Source organism: Trichoplusia ni, chromosome 18, assembly GCF_003590095.1.
Source record: "Trichoplusia ni isolate ovarian cell line Hi5 chromosome 18, tn1, whole genome shotgun sequence".
In the NCBI taxonomy this organism is placed as follows: domain Eukaryota; kingdom Metazoa; phylum Arthropoda; class Insecta; order Lepidoptera; family Noctuidae; genus Trichoplusia; species Trichoplusia ni.
This window is the reverse complement of record NC_039495.1, coordinates 4,866,598-4,886,708: the sequence shown is the minus strand read 5'-3', so window position 1 is coordinate 4,886,708 and position 20,111 is coordinate 4,866,598. Positions and strand designations below refer to the sequence as shown.

The 20,111-nt window shown below is 34.3% G+C and overlaps 2 protein-coding genes across 2 annotated transcripts; one reads left to right on the top strand and one right to left on the bottom strand.

Moving 5' to 3' along the window:
• Window positions 1-88: 88 nt before the first annotated feature.
• Window positions 89-18,965, top strand: LOC113503099 (putative tricarboxylate transport protein, mitochondrial). Its single transcript, XM_026884913.1, has 5 exons — window positions 89-389; window positions 4,066-4,192; window positions 14,505-14,728; window positions 15,538-15,702; window positions 16,861-18,965. Exons 1-5 carry the CDS (start codon window positions 191-193, stop codon window positions 17,097-17,099), a joined length of 954 nt encoding a protein of 317 aa, XP_026740714.1. The 5' UTR covers window positions 89-190; the 3' UTR covers window positions 17,100-18,965.
• LOC113503096 lies at window positions 5,297-7,146 on the bottom strand. Its single transcript, XM_026884909.1, has 2 exons — window positions 6,711-7,146; window positions 5,297-6,511 (listed from the first exon to the last, which is right to left on the bottom strand). The coding sequence occupies exons 1-2, from the start codon at window positions 6,836-6,838 to the stop codon at window positions 5,347-5,349; spliced, it is 1,293 nt and encodes a 430-aa protein (XP_026740710.1). The 5' UTR covers window positions 6,839-7,146; the 3' UTR covers window positions 5,297-5,346.
• Window positions 18,966-20,111: the final 1,146 nt, after the last annotated feature.

The window sequence follows — 20,111 nt, the reverse complement described above, 5'->3', positions numbered from 1 at the left end:
TCATACCTTCGAGTTGCCATATCAAAATGAAAACTCTTATCAATTGTCTTTCAAAGCCGATATGTAGTTCATTCATTCATTCACATCAGTCAGCAGCAGACCAGCAGTCAGTTCAGTATCAATTCAACTGTGAAAGGGGTGGTCGACGCAGCCGCTGTCGTAAACGACAAGTGCCTAATAAGATATTATAATGTCTAATAAGCCAGGAACATTCAAGAATCCATTCTCGAGGCCATGGATGACAGAAACTGGCGCAGCGGCTGCGGCAGGGGGAAACGGGTCTCTGGGATTGAAAGGTGTTGTGGCCGGCGCAATAACTGGTGGCATTGAAATTTGTATTACATTCCCGACGGAATATGTTAAAACACAGCTGCAATTGGATGAAAAAGGTTAGAAAACTTTATTACTTTCTCTAATTATACTATCTTTCATTCATGGTACGGCCAATCGATATTATGGTGTCGTCGACTATTTGTAAACATTGCCCAAGAATAGTTGGTAAGCATGTACTTAGGAAGCGTCTATCGTACGATTTACGTCATTTACCGCATACTTGATTCTTTAAGCAATGTTTGTTAATTTGTTTCATGTATTTTAGCTTGTCATTCGCTTACAAGATTCTAGTTGGAGTGCAAGTTGTTTATTCGAGGTTAGTTAACCTTGGATTAGCAATTTTTCGCTCGTTCGTTTCTGTCGAGCCGCGGAATACATTTTTCTGTTTGCGTTGGACTTTGGTCGCCAATCGGTGTTATGTCAGAAAGACAAACAAACTATTATTCAAGGTCTTTTCCTTGGTTGTTTACCGATAACCCGAGAGACCACTTGCTTTAAATTCAAGTCTCCGATTAATATCCACTACCGTATTAATATTATTTCAAACTCCTTATAGAGTTAAAAATAGCATATCAATAAAAAATGGAGTTATATTTATAGATTTTTCATTGCATTTAGTTTTTGTTTTTTAAAGGTCTGCTTCTGTGATCGTAAAGCATTTTTAATTCTCTCTGTAATAAAAATTCCGAGTTACTTAAATTAATTATAAGGTACATTAACCTGTACACCGCATATTAATTCGAAATTAACTGTGTAACTATTGTGGAAATTTGGGAAAGTAATGCTTATAGTCTATAAGTTAAAGTTAAAACCTTCCTTAACCATCTTTGTCATATTGTTAATTTGGTAGCTGAATTATAATTATTATCATAATAAATATAACCATACATATTAAGTTATATTAGACTAGCTGTTGCCCGCGACTACGTCCGCGTAGTTAAAAACATTTCCACATTTTCCATTATATCTTCGCTCCTATTAGTCGCAGCGTGATGGTATATAGCCTAAAACCTTCCTCGATGTATGGTCTATTCAGCACAAAAATAATAATAAATAATTTTTCAATTTGAACCAGTAGTTCCTGAGATTAAACATTCAAACAAACTCTTCAGCTTCATATATTAGTATAGATATTGACTTTGGCACAACTTTGAACTTCTTCATAGATATTATAGATATAATATAAGAAGTTATTAAGACTTCGTAGAATCCAGAATATTGGCTATTCAAACGTTAGGCATAACAAAATAACATGCTGGCGCCATGCCCGCTTTTTTTAGAATCTAAAATAATGTTTTTGAAAGCGACTGGCAATGTGGGAAGCGAATCACATTTGAATATTTCTATTTTTTCTCGATGTACATGCAATATGCTGCACAAAAAATATCGTATCTAGATTATTATCTAAATACGATATTTTATCATCAACCTCTGTACCAATAAAATTAAGTTCTATAAAGTTATTTAATTTTTTTCCTTCTTCATTCAACTTGTCAAAAGCAACCCAACTGCTTTCCTGCATTGTTTCCTGCTCTATGTATTTCCTGTAAAAAAAAAACCGAACAAAACTAAAAAAAAACTATTTTATTTCCAACGTGCATATCAAAAATTCTGTCTTAAAATCGAGCATATTAAACTTCACAACAACCAGAGAGTTCCAAAAACAAAATAAAACCTCAATACACAATCTAATGAATAAAATTATCGACTACTTGACAAGTCCGTGTTACGTAGCCGATAGTAACTCGTAAACAAGTCCTGAAAATCGCTTAGCAACAGTAACTTGACGAATTGCAAACTGTTTGCTTGGCAACTTGTAAACTTAACAGGAAATGTGTATTTTTTTCTTTTATCTTAGCCACTTGTAAGCTCAGCATGTATTTATACAAATGTTTATTCTATCAAATACAAATGCTCACTTCCTTTATTCGCTAGCGTTCTGATGACTCCGGAATACTACTATTTACTGTCTTGCAAAATAGTATTAATCGCACCCGTTCTCTCTTATTCTCTGCCACTCTTCAAAAGTACCGCGGGAAACAAATTATTAGCAAAATATAAAAAGCAACAAATGTATGCAAGTTAGGTTATGAAGTAGCACTTTTTGAACGCCAAAAAAACAACATATAGACAGATCCCCTATAACCCACCCATCGCCACTTCCTCAATGCGAAAACTGTTGAGAAGAAACTGCGCTACAAACTCCACTTCAAATACTAAAATTAAAAATAAAACGTGTAATAGAGGTGCTTATTAAAGACAAGTTTTAAAACGCAGCTGCATTTATTTGTATTCGGCCTTTGCCCCCGCTTGACAACTTGACACAAACTGATAAAGGTGAAACTAAGGCGCGCGTTATCAAATCATAGTTGACTGATAACAGGAAAGATAGTGATAAGTAATATCCAAAACACGAGACCTGTAAGCTATAGTATAAATATGAATTTATCTAGCCTACTAACTAAGTAGGTATATGTATACCACTAGCAGGCGCCCGCGACTTCGTCCGCGTGATTAGAAGATAGATATTAAAAAGATCTACAAACCCGTAGTACATCACTTTGTTCTATTTTCAATAGCTCTATAAGCGTACGCAGAAATAGGTTTTCTATTTGACACCTTGCGTTACAATATTGCAATTTTCTCACGGAACCCTAATATCTTTGGAAATAAGTTATAGCCTATGTTCAGCGGGGACCTGCGGGGATCGGTCAAATCGGTCCCGTAGCTTCGAAGCCTACTCGTGTCAAACAAACGAATCTTTCCTTTTTATAATATTAGTATAGATAAAAAAAGGTATTGACCCCATACCTGCAAAATAAAAAGAATCAAATTAATAAAGTATATAAATAAATAAGAAACAATTAAAATATTAGTAGTACGTGTCAATGTAAGCTAAAATCATTTAATCCTTTTTGCTAAACAGTATACCTACACCAAACACTTCTTTTGAGTCGTTCTTGAGTTATCAAACGTAAGATATAGATTTGAATGCAAAGTACTCATATTACCTATCTACACAACAGGCAATTGTGTCATTAGCTTAGGAACCTGAATGATCCATTACATATATAACAGCGTATACAGCCTAAATCAGGTTTTGTTATCAAATATGCATGCCTGTATCACCTGTATGTCAAAGACAGTCCACCATAGTTGTTAGTTGCATAACTTGACCTATAAAATTCACGGTCATTTGAGCTTAGATCGTGAGCAACATTACATTAACATCAGCGTAAACGCATGTAGGATTTTGACGTCATCTAAGGCCATATTTTTTCATTGTTGAATTATTTATGGGATCCCGGTATCTTTTTTTAACTAATTAAAGCTTCTATCGGAAATGAAAACCGTACTTTAGCTGTATGTGGGTGGGGGCAGAAATAACACCGAAGATATATGATCGCGGCAATCAAAATGATTTCTCCCTAGGATTAAGTTTTGGTTGCTATTCGATATTCCGGCCTCTTCTCTATAAATTGATGACAGAAGTTTGTCCTTACCCGATCTGATTCTGAGCTAGTTTACTCCTGAACATTTAAATGAAATACATCTCAATTTTGGGCTATTTTTTCTATTTACTGAATCTGCTATCCTACGACTGATATCTCTCTACGTAATAGCTTTTGTCCTATTATTATGTTCAGCCAGTTTAACCAATTCTATTAATACCTATTAAAACCTATGTTAAACTTATATTTTATATATTAAAACTTATGTTATTATTTCCAGGTGGTACTAAGAAGTACTCTGGTATTTTCGACTGTGTCAAGAAGACAGTGAAGGGTCATGGCTTCTTCGGACTCTACAGAGGTCTTAGCGTGTTGCTCTATGGTTCGATACCGAAGTCTGCTGTCAGGTAAGATTATGTCCGATTTTTAAATAAAAGATATAATTTTCCCGCCACTGCAAGCCACGATTATAAGACGAATAAAGTCGGTACTAGTACTATTATAAATGTTATGATAGTTATAGCGATTTTGTACAATTTCGCGGCATTTTTTTTTTTAATATAAATAGGCATGTTCACTAATTTTAGAAATAGCTTTTAATTTATAAATAGAGCTTAAATAAACACGAAAAAAATATTTTTGAGAAAAAAATATCACTAACTTCAATAAAAAAACAATTAAAAAAATATTTTTCAAAAATTGCCGCCGAAACGCTCCCAAACAGTCACGTGATAAATATCTACGTCACCGGCCGATAAACAAAGCTCGCGTTCTATGAGAGTCCACTGTTTTTTACTGAAATATTGTTGATACAAACTGTAATAATGACCTCGTTTTACAAAACATGTGCAGTGCCAATGTGCAAGAGTACGTCAATAACAACACCACAGAAACTTTTCATATACGTTCCAAAAAATGCACTAATAAGAAGAAAGTGGTTATCACTTGCTAGAAGACACCCAGCATCATTGTCAGCGACAAGCACCAGTTATTTTTGTGAAGATCACTTTGATGTAAGTTCTAGCAAACTCAAAATGTAAAAACTAATATTAATATTGTGTTACATACAAATCATTTTTTTTAGGTTAGTTACATGGCTACAAATGTTTACAAGTTGTATTTTGTTTACTTGGCTTATCTAATGGATCTACCTAGTGGGTCACATGTAATGGCAGACAGAGGCTTTAAGCATATAGAACCACTATTATTTGCGATTGGTTGTAAGCTAACAAGACCACCTAGTGTAGTGTCTGGTAATAAATTATCTAAGGAGGAAGTGAAAGAAACAAAAAAAATTGCAAGTCTAAGGATCCACATAGAGAGAGTCATTAGACGCATAAGGGAGTTTTCTTTTCTGAAGTCCCATGCTTGTGTAAACAATAATCTTTTAGGAAAACTTGACGATATTATAGTTATAGCATGTGGCCTCATAAATTTGCAAAACTCATTAATTAATAAGTAACTAGATACTAAGGTATTGAACAATGTAAACTGGAAATAAAAGACTAAAATACCAATCATTTAGTATTTTTATTTACTTGCATATTTACATAAGTGCCTACTACGTTTCTGTTGTTTTATATAGTAACGGGTAGATATTTGTCTTCCAAAATAATAATAAAGACTGCAATAAAGTCTCAACATACTCTTCATTATAATTTACTGATATTATATCAACTTTGTTATTACTTTGAAAGTTTATATCTGCGATGCAAAAGAAACACTTTTTGTATCCACAAACATACATTTGGATTTGCATCTGGTCATAACACTTCGATGAGGGTTTCCCATTCTGAATATAATTTTTTATAGTGTTCTCATTGAAAGGACATTTTATTTCTATCAGAAATTGCTCACCGATACCATCAGGAGAACCAGCAATCATAGGAAATTTTTGGCTAATAAAAAGCCCACATCTTCGTATCTTTTTTTTTAATATTTTTTCAACAGTTTCTCGTACTTTATTTTCTAAAATCCTGCCACGCTTAATAGCTGGAGTCTCAGGAATGGTACCACCCATTATCAAAGATATTAATGCACCATCCCTTGTCTTGCATTTCTTAACTTCATAGGCTTTTGAAGCAGTTATTCTTCCAAACCTTAACTCATGCCATAAGCTGCTGCTGGACTGGTCTCTTGTAACTTCCTCAATTTTTTCTAATAATGCTGGAGTAAATAAACCCAATACTTTCTTAATAAAGTCCTCACCACATTCTTCCTTATATTTCTGCACTAAATGGTACAAAGACAGACCTTCCATCTCATTAGTGGTATTTTGTACATATTTTAACAGCTCGCAGTTGCTATTGCCTTTAGCTGTTAGTTGTTCCACAAATTTTTCAACAACATGGGGATCCGATGAGGTTGAGGCATGGCCTTTTGCTAATTCGGCTGCTGTTATATACTTTAAAGTTGTTCCCACTTTGGATAACGTACATTTTTTCCAGTAGCATGCTACCTCTGTACACGACGGTTCTTCGCTTCTTCTATGAAGCCACATCAAAAATGCCACTCCATGTTTACAACCACCTGCTGACGCAGCACAGTCGTGGCATTGTGTACTCTTAACTATACTGTTTTTTTCATCCACAACGACAGTCACTGTGTAGGGTTTGGCACGAACTTTGTGCTCTGGGCACACACGACACTTCACAGTACAAATATTAGATTCTCTCTTTAGTTGTACGTATCCCACGGCATCATCGCCATAACATTCTCTTGATGATCTGGAATAGAGGAAATAAGAGCATAAGTTAAACTATTATAACTTTGTTTACAACATAGACAAGGTACATAACCTTACTTTTAAATATTTCTTTGTTAAATATGATAATTCGTTCCATATGTTATAAATTTGTATGTAATTTGGATAAGGTGTATTTTGAATGATAAATAATGTAAATCAGCATACAATTTAATACTTACAAAGATATTTTCACGTTTCTGAGCTCCGCTGCACAAAAGTCTTTGTTTGTAGCAAAAAAATTTGCTACCATCAAAGAATCTATCTTCGGTAAATTACCGCTATTTGCTTTGATGAAACCACTCTCCATTATACTAACAAAATATGAGGTTTTTATAGTCGTACTATTGAAATAAAGATATAAACAGTTTGCCGGTCGTACTTTAAGTATTGATTATGACAGAAATGTCAGCTTGTTTTTCGGCCAGTGACGTCACCGCGCTCTGATTGGTGTTCGCAGTCGGCTGATCACCGATAAAAATTAAAGCATTTTAAATTATTTTTATATAATTATAGAATAATAATTAAGTTCTTATAATTTTATTTTAGGTTTTATATGCTGTATTTAATAAGTGAAAAAAGAATTAGATGGATTTGTAACCTGAGTGAACATGCCTATTATTACTGTTAGCTTTAGGAGTATTAATGTAATTAAACTATATAAGCTCGACAACTATAGTTGGCTTTTTACATAAGAACAATTTACACACGTCACCTATCATCTGTCTCGGCAGATAGTTATCTGATCTCAGATGAGAATAAAATGTATCTTTGATTGACAAAACATTGAAACGTAATAATATTGTTATTGTACAGTAAGAAACACAACCGCATAATAATACAGGCGTCAAGTTAAAAGACATAAATATCTTAGATAAACGCGATATCAGATAATCTGACATTTTTATAGACATTTGAACCGGATTGCATTACTTCGCAACCTTGTGTACTTAGTAAAATGTTGTTTACACACTGAACATTTATTTAAAACGTATCATTACACGTATTATTGCCCGACTGGCAACACTAAGGTTTCCCTAAAATATGTCCCTACGATTCTTACAATTTCGAGCACGGGTAATTGCCGCAAGAAACAAGCCAGCTGAGCAAGATATAGGAGATGCATACTCAGAATCTGTCCCCTTACTCTCATAGCCCAATGAACGGCAATCCGACCTAAGAGACCAGGCGCAAATCGCATGTTTTCATGCTCTCTAAAACAAAAATAATTATTTTCTATAACAACAAGCACCTAACAAATACAACTGCCTAAGTATTTAACATTTCTTCATTCAATCAAGTATCAAATAATGAGGCAATACAATTTTACACTTACAACATGTTACTCAAGTTCAAGTAGGGCACAACAATAAACAATTCATATTTGTAAACCGGTCTGCACCCGAATTGCACTCGACCGTTAAATATAGCTTAGTAATATTACTAAGAGCTAGTTTTGCACTTGCAGTAGTCCAAATATATTAATCAGAGGAACTAAATTAATGGATATATGTATTTAAGAAATGTCGTCAAAATTGTGCTCTCTTTTTAAAGAATAAAAAAAGGAAGCTTGAAGAAAAATTTTAAAATGATTCGAAAGAAAATTGTTAAAATTATTCCTTGTATTTGGTTTTTCTTCATATAATCACAGTTTCATAAAACGCTACGTCAAAGCCCTGTGGCTTATCCAACTCTAAAATTTTCCACGTTGTGAGATTAAACAGTAAAACGAATCGTCTTACAATGTTTAGCCTAAATGCACTCTTACGTAATAGAGTCAACAACTTGATAGCGATAAGATAAAACGAGGTTGGAGTCGGTTTGATATTCAAAGAAACTTGCACGCGAGACATGACACGAAAGATAGTTAGTCGAGTTGTAATGTACCGTCTTGACTTGTTGAATTTACTTGTCTAAGGTAACTTGTGGTCAATTCTCAAATCTTTCCTATTAGGAAGAGGCCAGTGGGTCTACCATAACGTTTAAAAGTAATAAGGTGTGAAATGCTCGATGCCAGGTAGCGCAACATCTCGCTTGAACATTCGCACATTACATAGCTGTGGCGGTAAAAAACGACTTCCTCATTAAGGAACTTAATCCTTGTAGGTATCTGGGTTTTACAAAAATTCAAGTCACATGCACAATGACATCCAGGCTCAGGACAAGCATTCGTGAAACACGCAAATGCTTGTCTTATGCGGGGATCGAAAATGGGCTTCTCAAAACTGTTCTTGGTGTGAAGACATGAAGCATCGCAAAGAAAATCCTGTCAATTTGCCTCGACAGCAATAATGTGACAAGTTGTGTAGGTAAGACGATACCTACGCCAATATTGTATGCCTGATTAAATTAAATTAACATTGATCGTGTAGGTAACTCTGACCAAAAAGTCTTATGAATGGAATGTTTTCCCAAAATAGTCCGGTTCCTAAATTACTTGGCTATGTGAAATGGAGTGAAGTGTATAGACATAAGTAAATATTCAAACTTCTTAAATAAACTTAGAATTATGTAACAACAAAACAATTAACACATTTGACTTGACATATAAAATTAACAACTCACGATTGCGGCTCATACGAGTTCAATGCTTGACAAATCGTGTAGTTCCTGCTGAAATTGTAATTACATTAGTACATATTGTTTAACAAGAATGACTTTTTTATTTATTTAAATACTAGCGAGCCCCGGCTTCGCACGGGAGCAGTGCTAATATACGCCACAGAATTTCTTTAACGTTCTTTATTTTTATAAGGATTCATACCATCATCACTGCATCGTAATTAAAAAACTTTGAATAAACGTTTGAAAATTTGAAAAATTGACTATGTTCCTGTACGAAAATATGCATAGATTATACTTAAAAACCTTCCTCAAGAATCACTTTATCTATTAAAGAAAACCGCATCAAAATCCGTCGAGTAGTTTCAAAGATTTAAGTAGTCAAGGGGAAATGGGACCAGAAAAAGCGCTTCTGTTTTATAATATGTAGTGATGACATTCCTTACAGAGACTAAACTCCAATGCCATAGTGTAAACAGCCAAATTAAACAGTAATCTATACTCTATACTAATATATAAAGCTGAAGACTTTGTTTGTTTGTTTGTTTGAACGCGCTAATCTCGGGAACTACTGATCCAAATTGAAAAATTCTTTTTGTGTTGAATAGACCATTAATCGACGTAGGCTTTAGGCTAAAAACCATCACGCTGCGACTTATAATAGCGAAGATACAATGGAAAATGTGAAAAAAACAGGACAGGTACAAATCATAACTTATATCTTCTACCCACGGGGACGAAGTCGCGGGCAACAGCTAGTGTTAAAATAATTTAATCCTTGTGTCGCGAGGGATTTCACATACATTGAAACACATGCACAAAACACACATATTATTATAACTATAACTATTCTATACCTACCTGGTAACATAATATATTTAAAGTAACTTTAATAAATTTACTACGTGAACATGTAAAGATATATAATCATTGATCTAGATCTAATTATCTAGTATATTCAACGCTATTACAAATTCGGACTATACGAAAGGTTTCTACAAATTATCTGTTCTTTTATCTACGTGTTAAATTTATCGCCACATAATTTCACTATTATTGCCGTATAATTGTGATAGCGTTATCCGTTGTTATTAGCCTACTTTTGATATAAATAGGCAACGATGTTATTGTATTAACATAAGTTAATCTGACCTTCACTAAAAAGTGAAAAAAGATCATTTAAAATACTTGACTAATCGCCCTGCATCGTCCCATCGCTATCATAAGTGTCTTTCTATTTACTCTGTTGTCTCAATACTCAATACTCAATACTCAATCATTTATTGCATTCCATATGTTACAGAGATGGTAGAAAATAAATAGCAGTCAATATGGACCCTGTTGGGCACGATTATATTTCATCGAAATTTTATCAAAAATCTTCGTCTTTGTTGTCTACGTGACTATTGCCGTAAAAACTATACATATAGGGCTCACTCATATATTAGCTGTTGGAGACATGCTTTGCGTTGTGTAGGACGGCCCTTAATCCTCCGGTGCTTTGTACGCCACTAAAATTATCTGTCACTGATAAACTGCTCTAGGAAAAGCAGCTCAACAATTTATTTCAATCAAATTTATAGCTTTATCGTGCCAACTTCGATGACTTGAGAGACAATTAATACGTTAATTACCATATAATTTATGTTACATAATACGATGTTAAATGTTGCCTTGACCTTTCGCTGACATTGTCACCTTTTCTTCTGGTTTTAATATACATATCATTAAACATAGTTCTAAAATTAGTACATAATCTTTGAATGTTACTGTAAATCGATATTTGAATAAATGAAAATAACATACCGCTGTCCATTGGTTGTGTTTTGTCACAAGTGTTTTTCAAATTGAATGAAAATGTTTGTAAAACTTGTCGTTGAAACCATATAAAATCACCTCGGATTACGGGCATTAAAATATTGCAGAATCTGACGTTTATAAAATACTTCTATATAAAACTTCCACAGCAATATTTAATCGTCCCGGATTGGAAGAACCCATTCACCACAGATACCAGGGCATCATAACTGCAAACTATATAATCTATCTATCAAAATAAGTATGTATTTATCCAAATAAGAAAAAATAATGAAATAATTCCTTCACAACATAGCAACAACGTTACTTGTAAAAATAACTTTTCCTGTACGAAAGCAGCCATACAAAGTCACCAGGTACCAGGGCAGCATAACTTCAGGCAAGTAAAACCTATCCCCTTGCAAAGTCTCGCATGTGTCTCACGTTACCGCATAGTGGATCGCTAATGGCTGATAACAAAGGTTCATTGTGTCACACTGAAGGTTGCATAAGATAAACATACTCAATGACATTCAGGGCATCGTGTTATGTCATTGAAACCTGTCTCTATGTGCTAGAAGAAAACTAAAACGAAAATACCAACAAATGTTCCTATGTGCATGTAACCTATTTGCCAGTAAATCGAAAAAAATTAAGAAATTGTCAGAATTCCGAATGACTTCCTCGAAAAGAGTAAAACCCGAGCGTTTCATTTATCAAGTGTGTCAACTGTCGGTGTATGTTTGTCGCATTGTATTTGATTGTATATCCTAAATGATTTGACCGACATTGACGCTTATTATTGTTCTTAAAAATTTACTTTAGCTATCTCTTTAAGTAATATTTTGCGCTACAATGCGTAGTGCGTTATCTCTCTTCCGCAACTACAATAATATAGTGCTCTTTTCAGTGTTTTAAAATATCAATGTTTTTTTAAAGAAATCGTTACCGGTCAAACAAGCCAACTTTGCCAATCAAGGTATCTTTGCCCCAAAAGCAATTTATAAGCAAATCCTCTAATATAAGAAACAATTTTAGTTTTATGGCAATATTTATTATTTGGGTGGAGAGTTGATTATAAATGTTACCATAAAACTAAAATTGATTCTGATGTAAGAGGATTTGTTTATAAATTGCTTTTGGGGCAAAGATACCTTGATTGGCAAAGTTGGCTTGTTTGACGGTATATTTTTTACATACAGCAGCAATAGAAGGACAAATTATTCGCATTAGTAACAGCTTTAATATAAGAACGCGTCGAGTACCAGCTGATAAGAACTACTACTGATAAATACAGATTACGGATGTATTAAATACTTTCCATACTTTTGAATCTATTACTACAACTAATTAACAAGAATAGTAAACTAGTAATTAACTGTACTCACATTGTTGCTAAATATTATGACATAATTAGCGTACTTCCGAATAAATATTGGTAATTTAGTATCGTATTAAGCCAGATTTTAATGATTTGTTCTATTAGGGCGTCACAAAGAATTCCATTAAATATGACCGCTGTGTTAGTTTTCATTCTTTGTGTATTTCCTTAGTAGAAGAAATGATGTGATATAAATATTTTCTATCTGCAAATATCTACTATCGCAAATGAAATCATTATCAAAGGTTAGATGAAGGATCATCAAAAAGTTCTTGACGGTCATGAATGTCAATTGAAAATACCTGTGCACACACAATCTGCTAGCACGTCACAATCAGCTGATGCGCTGAGAAAGTTTAAAAAAAACCTGTTTACGTGGCCAGGTTCTGTACTCTAAAATCCGGGATTTTCACGTGACTCCTCCTAGTTTTTAAATTTTAGAGATGGCAACATTGGCCGTACGTAACTCCTAATTGAAACCGTATATGTAGAACTTAGGTGTTACATGATCTACGACCGTTTAATGAGTGAATAGCTAATTGGTGTATCAATTTCTTTGTTATGACTAATGGTTATCGTTTACATAATTTTTCCTCTCTTGTGTACAGATATTTGGGTTACATCTTTGTTTATTATAAACAATAGAATATTTTGACTAACTATTCGTGTATTTCCTCCATTTTGAATTTCCAAATCGTGAAAGTATATACAGATTATTTATAAAAAAGATGATTCAAACCTGCCTTTCGTCTTCAAATCATCTTCCTATAGTTTAGTCTGACGCAATTTCGCATTTATTATATCAAAATTACCCCTTAACATCTTGAAAATCTTTGTAACTTGCTCTAATGACGTGAACTGCGGTCCGCCGAGTGATAACTAATTAAAAATACTATCTACAAAAACAGAGACTGGTGCATAAACGTTTTCCAAATTACATAACATGTCAAAATAATAATTTTAAGACGAGAAAACTCTTACCTATATTCTCGAAGATACGCTGAATTTCAACCAAATTATTAATAGACTTTTTTTTTGTTTGACCCGATTCCATTCTTCAGTGTACGATTATGTAACTAAATAGATACCCTTTCCATATTGTGTAACATCCTTAACCCTCAATTGACCTAAAACTCCATTAAAACTAAATTCTTCAAAAGATATACATGCCACATATACACTTATTCAATATAGTCGCAACGAGTTCATTGATTATTTATATAAAGAGCGGCCAGTCCACTTTGGCGTCGTTTGGGTCAATAGTTTGGTTAACCTATATCCAAGATGGAACCATTGTAACATGCAGAGTGTAAGCATACTAGGCTAACTTGAGCCTACGTACTGACGAGGGAGTCTACCTCAATACCAATACCATGTAGATTTAACTATTTGCTGTTACGTGGACAAATCTTGTATGGTAGCATCAATGACGTCAAATTATTGAGGAAGCAGAAGATCGATGCTACTCTTCAGCAGTATATTACGCTGTCACAGTTACATATTTTATACCATTCATTAGGCTGATAAAATATAACGAAAATTTTTAGCTGCCCTTTTCTTGTAGGGCAAAATGTTTTTTCTGGCACTAATCTTCCGCTATTTCACGAATAGAAGACTGATATTGTCTAAAACCAGTAATACGCGAAGATAAAAAGTAACGAATGCACAAAACAAGCTCAATTTAAGCGACCTTCAAATCCGAGTGCATATTTCATAACAACGCAAATCTTATCTGTTCTAGCAAGTGCTATACAAATATCCGCTTATTTGCATATTACATAAAGGATGCTTTACAATGACTAAGTGTTCGTCATTAATCTCGAGGACAGTCAGCTGATCCTAAACTGTCGTTGTGTACATTGTTTCGTTGCGCACTGCTTTTAGGAATACTCTATTTACCCCAACGCTGACGATACCTACCGAGCCACTGAAATCTGCATTTTGTCAATCACCCTTTGATTCCCAAATGTGTCATCATCACATTGCTATCTATCAAATAAAAAAATGTTATGGAACAAAAACTAGTAAATAGCATTAATTATGCCTTAATACCCAAACTGCCGCATCTGTTAGCTCCCACCTCCAATAGTGCTTAAAAATTTTCAATTCAAAACTTTACTTAAAACTTAAAAGTACCTATACAAAACAAAAAACTTTACTGTAATGTCTGTTTTTTCACAACACCTTTGTTATTTTAAAGAAAGCAAAATCAATACCTCATTCTCCCTTGTTCTAGATTCGGTGTATTCGAACAAGCTAAGTATTACATGGTGAATGAGAAAGGGTCCCTATCGACTACCGGCAAGCTGGCTTGCGGTCTGGCAGCGGGAGTGGCGGAGGCCGTGTTAGTGGTGACCCCCATGGAGACTGTCAAGGTCAAGTTCATCAACGACTTGAGGCTGGAGAAGCCACGCTTCAAGGGATTCTTCCACGGAGTAAGGACCATTGCGAGGGAAGACGGTGAGTAAACAGAGTGGAAATATGATAGTCGGAACTAAGAGCATCTATTATAAATGAAGAAATAGTTAAACATATCCTTTATAACTTTAGAAGGTATGGAAGGAGAAGACAAGTTGCGCCAACCCCAAATAATAATTGGGATAAGGCCAAGGGAATGATGGTATATCCTTTATAAACTGAAATAATTGGAAAATGTTTTAGGAATGAACTACTTTCCGCAGTTCTTGGCAAAATGAGATGTAAAATTCCTCGATTACGTGAAGTGGATTTCCTATTATAATTGCAAAGATGTCAGTTTCCTCCCAAAAGTAGAACTTGATCGTCCTACACTGGGCCTGCATCAGAAACTCAAATCTGCGATTTCATGATTTTTAATCTAAGTGCAGAATTTATTACGCGTTAATATTTTCCTCGTGCCTGCTCAATTGGCATGGCTGTTCGAAATAAGATACTCCGACAAGTAATGAGCTCAGTCGAGGTAGAATCAATTGAAAAATCTATTTTTATGCTTTCCGATCCACTTTGGAACACACTACTACAAACTCATATAAATTGTAATATGTACATTGTATTCAGGATTTCTTGATTTTTTATTATGTTCTCTTTTGTTTTCTGTCAACTAGGGCAATGGTGACGTTATTTCTTCTCTCTTTGCCCAGATCATTATTCCTGATTTATTTAGGTTTATCTTTCAAAGTGCTTAACCTAGAAGCTAACTAGAATTATGAACCATATCAATGTCGTCATTTTAAACTGCAGCCACTGTCCCACTCCAAGTCATTTACTCTATACGAACCCTCATTTTCCAGGACCGGGAGGCTTGTACAAGGGCCTCTCAGCAACCATCATGAAGCAGGGCAGCAACCAAGCCATTAGGTTCTTCGTGATGGAGACTCTCAAGGACTGGTACAAGGGTGGTGACCGCGACAAGCCGGTGCCTAAGTACATAGTCGGTGTCTTCGGTGGTGTCGCTGGTACGTACAATATTGTATAACTTAGTTTCTATAATATGGAGAGCGAGCTCGTGGCTAAGCTATAACTGCCTAAGTGAATGTAGCGTTAAAATTGCTTTCCAAACACAAGAAAAAGATATTTTCCCTCCCAATTTGAAAAAAGGGTTAATTACTTAATAAGCACATGAATTCAAATCTGCGTGCCGGGATTGTAACTGATTGGCAAGCCAAATCCACGTGACTCTTTGAAAAAAATTGTCATTTCTATATTGTTTACGGGCAGATTTGTGTAGATTCGCTCCCAAATATATTTATATGAAAAAGTAAATTTCACCATCACTCAATAACTTTCATATTAACGATGTGAGCCAACAAACGACCCAATAATTTGTTATCTTAATAAGTTCCCCGCCTACTACATTATTTTTATCTTCAAATACGTATGTAATGCAAGTCATCATCGGCATAATAATATATTATTTGATGTAGTAACGACATATACTTTTAATATTGTATAAGTTTGAGACATTGCCGGGAGTCTCTGGATCTACTGAAAATCCTTTACCAATAGATACGTTTTGGCGAGTGTCGAAAGCTATATATTAACCCAAAGCTATCCCAGCAAAGTAAATTCAGTCAGATACATATTATAAAGCCCGTATGGACTGAAAAGTTCTCTCTATTTCTGCCAACTTTTTTTCACCCAAATCACATCGCGATACAGAGGCAACGGGCTATTTCGATCGTAAAAATATCATCGTCCAGAAATAGTATCTCCGGCGCTTTTGAACGTATTTTTGGCTTAAAACTATACTCAGATTAGAATATGTTATCAGCGTTACGAAATAACGTATTCCATTTCATAGGTTTATAGTGTTGTAATTATAAAGTTATTGAGATTGGAAGTAGTGTTTTGTAAGATGTTAACTGGCGAACATAAACCAGCTTACTGTTTATTCAATTTTGTTCATGTCTTGCTGTCTTGCAGGGAATCTGAAAATTAAACTTTTCTTACACAGTATTTTCCGAATAAGCACTTTGATTTATGTGAACTCTTTTTGTTATTCGTTCATTTAACTTTCAGTAGGATTAATTCGGTATTCCTTATATTTTTCTCCCCTTCTCAATCAGCACGTACAAATCTATTACAAACCTCTAACCTTCCATTCTCAATTACAGGAGCAGCCTCTGTCTTCGGTAACACGCCGATAGATGTCGTTAAGACCCGCATGCAGGGTCTCGAGGCCGCCAAGTACAAGAGCACGTGGGACTGCTTCATCAAGACTTGGAGGTCGGAAGGTCCCCTCGCCTTCTACAAAGGTACGGTCCCCAGGCTGAGTCGCGTGGTCTTCGACGTTGCCATCACCTTCACCATATACGACTCCATCATGGATGCCTTCAATTTAATATGGAAGTAAGGAATGGGATATGTGACGGTAGAATTATGGATAGGTACTTTTTAGCGTTGGTGGTAAAGGAAGATGGATTTGGATTGTTCAGTAAGGATTAGTCAGTTGGCCCAAAAATGCGGCCTAGTGGTGTACCTAAAGTAATAATCTTTGATTGGCTGGCACAACAACTATATATAAACTATTTACAAATAATACTTTGCTTAAACATGTGACCCATTTGTCCGCATTAATTTGGAGTAATAACAAGTGAAACAGACTAAAAAGAACTAAAGCCAAACTTGTATAATACAACAAATTGATGAAATTGCGACATTAATGGTACGTTCCAATGCGATAACGGTATTATAAAACAAGCATATAGTAATTGCAAATTGTATTTTTTTAATGCGAGCCAAACAAACATTTTCTTTTACTAAAGATTTTCGGAATGATGAGAAATTTATATCAATATGCAACGCTAATAAGTACAGATTTGTTAACAAAAGCGAAAGATGTGCCTCTGAATGTTTTTGATATCAGAGTTAACTCATAGAAACGTAGACGTTAATGAATTTAATACTGTTTCCTAGTAATGAAATAATATATTGAATCAATAGTGTGACAAATGTTATTGTAGATAAATTATGTGAAGGGAAAAATGAAATGTTGACTAACAAAGTTTTTTCCTTAGATAAATCGAATATTTTACACTTTCATTTGTCTATCGTGAAAAGTGGGAGAAAGGTTTTATACTGTGTACCTCACTTCAATTTTTGTCATGTTAAAAGCTGAAGCTGAAAGTACGTCCTAAACATACATTTACATATTTTTGTGTGTTCAATTATAAAATCATAATTTCTTTTACAATTATTTTGGAAGCCATACACCGTCACATTATCTTAAGTTATTAAATAGACTCATTATTTAATATAGATGTACAAATATGCTTAAGCTGCCGATGTGGGATGCTACTATAAGTGGAAATGATATTGTTTATACTAAGTATGTTAGGCTCGGTATAGACTTGCTGGCGATTTGCTTGGACACAAACCTTCAGAAATAACTTAATAAAACCTTTTTAGTCGACTGTCGTTGAAAGTCTTCTACAGATCAGCTATATTCGATATAGTTTAGTTAACACCTTTTGTAGGTGTACAAAAATCTGCCTGAATAGCTATTAGTTATAAGCTAAGTTCAGTAAATATGAATACTTTATTAAATTATAAAGTAGACTTACTATATGACTATTAGCAGAAAATCGTCTAAAATACCTTCCTATCTTTGATATTATAGTTTTGAGTTATCAAGCAATCGCTCACAATTATATACCAGTCTTAAGGTGCATTGAAAATATATTTTTTTAGAACTTATCAGAGGTCTACCAACACACTTTGAAAGTAACGTTGTAGTAGTGTGGAAGCGAGACAGAGCATAACATGCGTAGAGCAGCCTCTCTCTCACACAGTCTTACTTTAAGAGTAACTGTAATGGTACGCCTCTAGTAAGATGATATTGTTTTTGTGTTGTTATTTGTAGTTATTTGTTGACACCATCCAGGGTTTTTATTTATGTATTTATCATTTTTATTGCGTTATTAATTTACAACAAAACGGGATTTTGTATGTAATTTTACCGGGTGTAATATGGCTGTATTATTTTACTATATTTTTGAACGCCGACGTTGATTCTAGTTATTATCCCTAAGGGATTATTCCAAACGTTTTATACATTGTTGCTGTACAAAGAACATTTTCTATATTTTTATAATGTGAAACCTGTCATGTTTTATTGACTTTTGATGATACAATGTACTTGTTTCTACTAATGTTTGTCGAGAATATATTCACTGTCTGAAAAAGACATACACGTTTATAAATGTATTGTTCTATACAAGATTCTTAGAACAACCAATTCTTAATATGATCTATCAATGAACCAAGCTTTTGAACAGACGTGAAATAAAACCTCCTTAAACTTAACGAACCTCAAAAGGGCTTTTCCCGCGCATTTCACTTTTTTTACTCTATTTTTGAATCCTATTTAAGGTCCCTTAAGGAGGCCTAAGGTCTGAGGCTAAATGAACCTTAAGATATCTTAAACGGACATTCCAGAACTTGAACATTGACTTTTTAATAATTATTTATGAATTTATTTTGTAACGTTTCAGTTTTATTAATGTTGACATGTTTATTTATTTATATTTTCGATTTAATAAAATTGTTTAACAATTTGACTGTATTTTATTTTTAATTCACTACAAACCTTTTGTTTGAGCAATATTTTGTGGTGTGATGAAATAATTGGAATTATGTGAATCAACTATTAGTAGGTACCTACATTTAGTTGAAGGCTTAAAATATTATTATTGTCCTTGTAAAACGTCACAGTTTGCTACACAAGTATACAAGTATCTCTCTTCCAGTACTTCAAGAATATTACTATACATATAACATGGGATAAGTCCTTTGCACACTACAAGTTGGGTAAGTAACAACTTATTACCCAACCCTGCTCTCTGACTGGTATTTTGTGCCATGTACCCGCGTCGAAAATAAATCACTTACCACGAGAAGTTCTTAATGGTGCGTGTTTTCAAAGAATACAATTTAATCGAATAATAGAAGTGGAAGGAGAATTTGAAGAGGTTACGGGCGTTGCGAGCCCAAGATTCCATCACCGCCGGTCGTCGTCGTGTTATGTTCTAGCATCAATCAATGAATACGATCTTATGTGCAGGTAAGCAATTATATATTACTAGCTGTTGCCCGCGACTTCGTCCCCGTGGGTAGAAGATAAGTTATGATTTAGGTATACCTGCCCGGTTTTTTTTTTCACATTTTCCATTGTATCTTAGCTCCTATTAGTCGCAGCGGGATGGTTTATAGCCTAAAGCCTTCCTCGATTAATGGGCTATTCAACACAAAAAGAAATTTTTCAATTTGGACCAGTAGTTCCTGAGATTAGCACGTTCAAACAAACAAACAAACTCTTCAGCTTTATATATTAGTATAGAGTAAAGATTAGATAAAAATCAATTTT

What these genes read in the sequence shown, in the direction of transcription:
- LOC113503096 (XM_026884909.1), bottom strand. Translation starts at nt 6,838, where the DNA reads ATGGAGAGTGGTTTCATCAAAGCAAATAGCGGTAATTTACCGAAGATA. An exon ending in AGAAACGTGAAAATATCTTT is followed by an intron (nt 6,512 to 6,710) that starts GTAAGTATTAAA and finishes CCTCTATTCCAG; the next exon opens with ATCATCAAGAGAATGTTATG.
- LOC113503099 (XM_026884913.1), top strand. Translation starts at nt 191, where the DNA reads ATGTCTAATAAGCCAGGAACATTCAAGAATCCATTCTCGAGGCCATGG. An exon ending in GACCATTGCGAGGGAAGACG is followed by an intron (nt 14,729 to 15,537) that starts GTGAGTAAACAG and finishes CTCATTTTCCAG; the next exon opens with GACCGGGAGGCTTGTACAAG. An exon ending in TGTCTTCGGTGGTGTCGCTG is followed by an intron (nt 15,703 to 16,860) that starts GTACGTACAATA and finishes TCTCAATTACAG; the next exon opens with GAGCAGCCTCTGTCTTCGGT.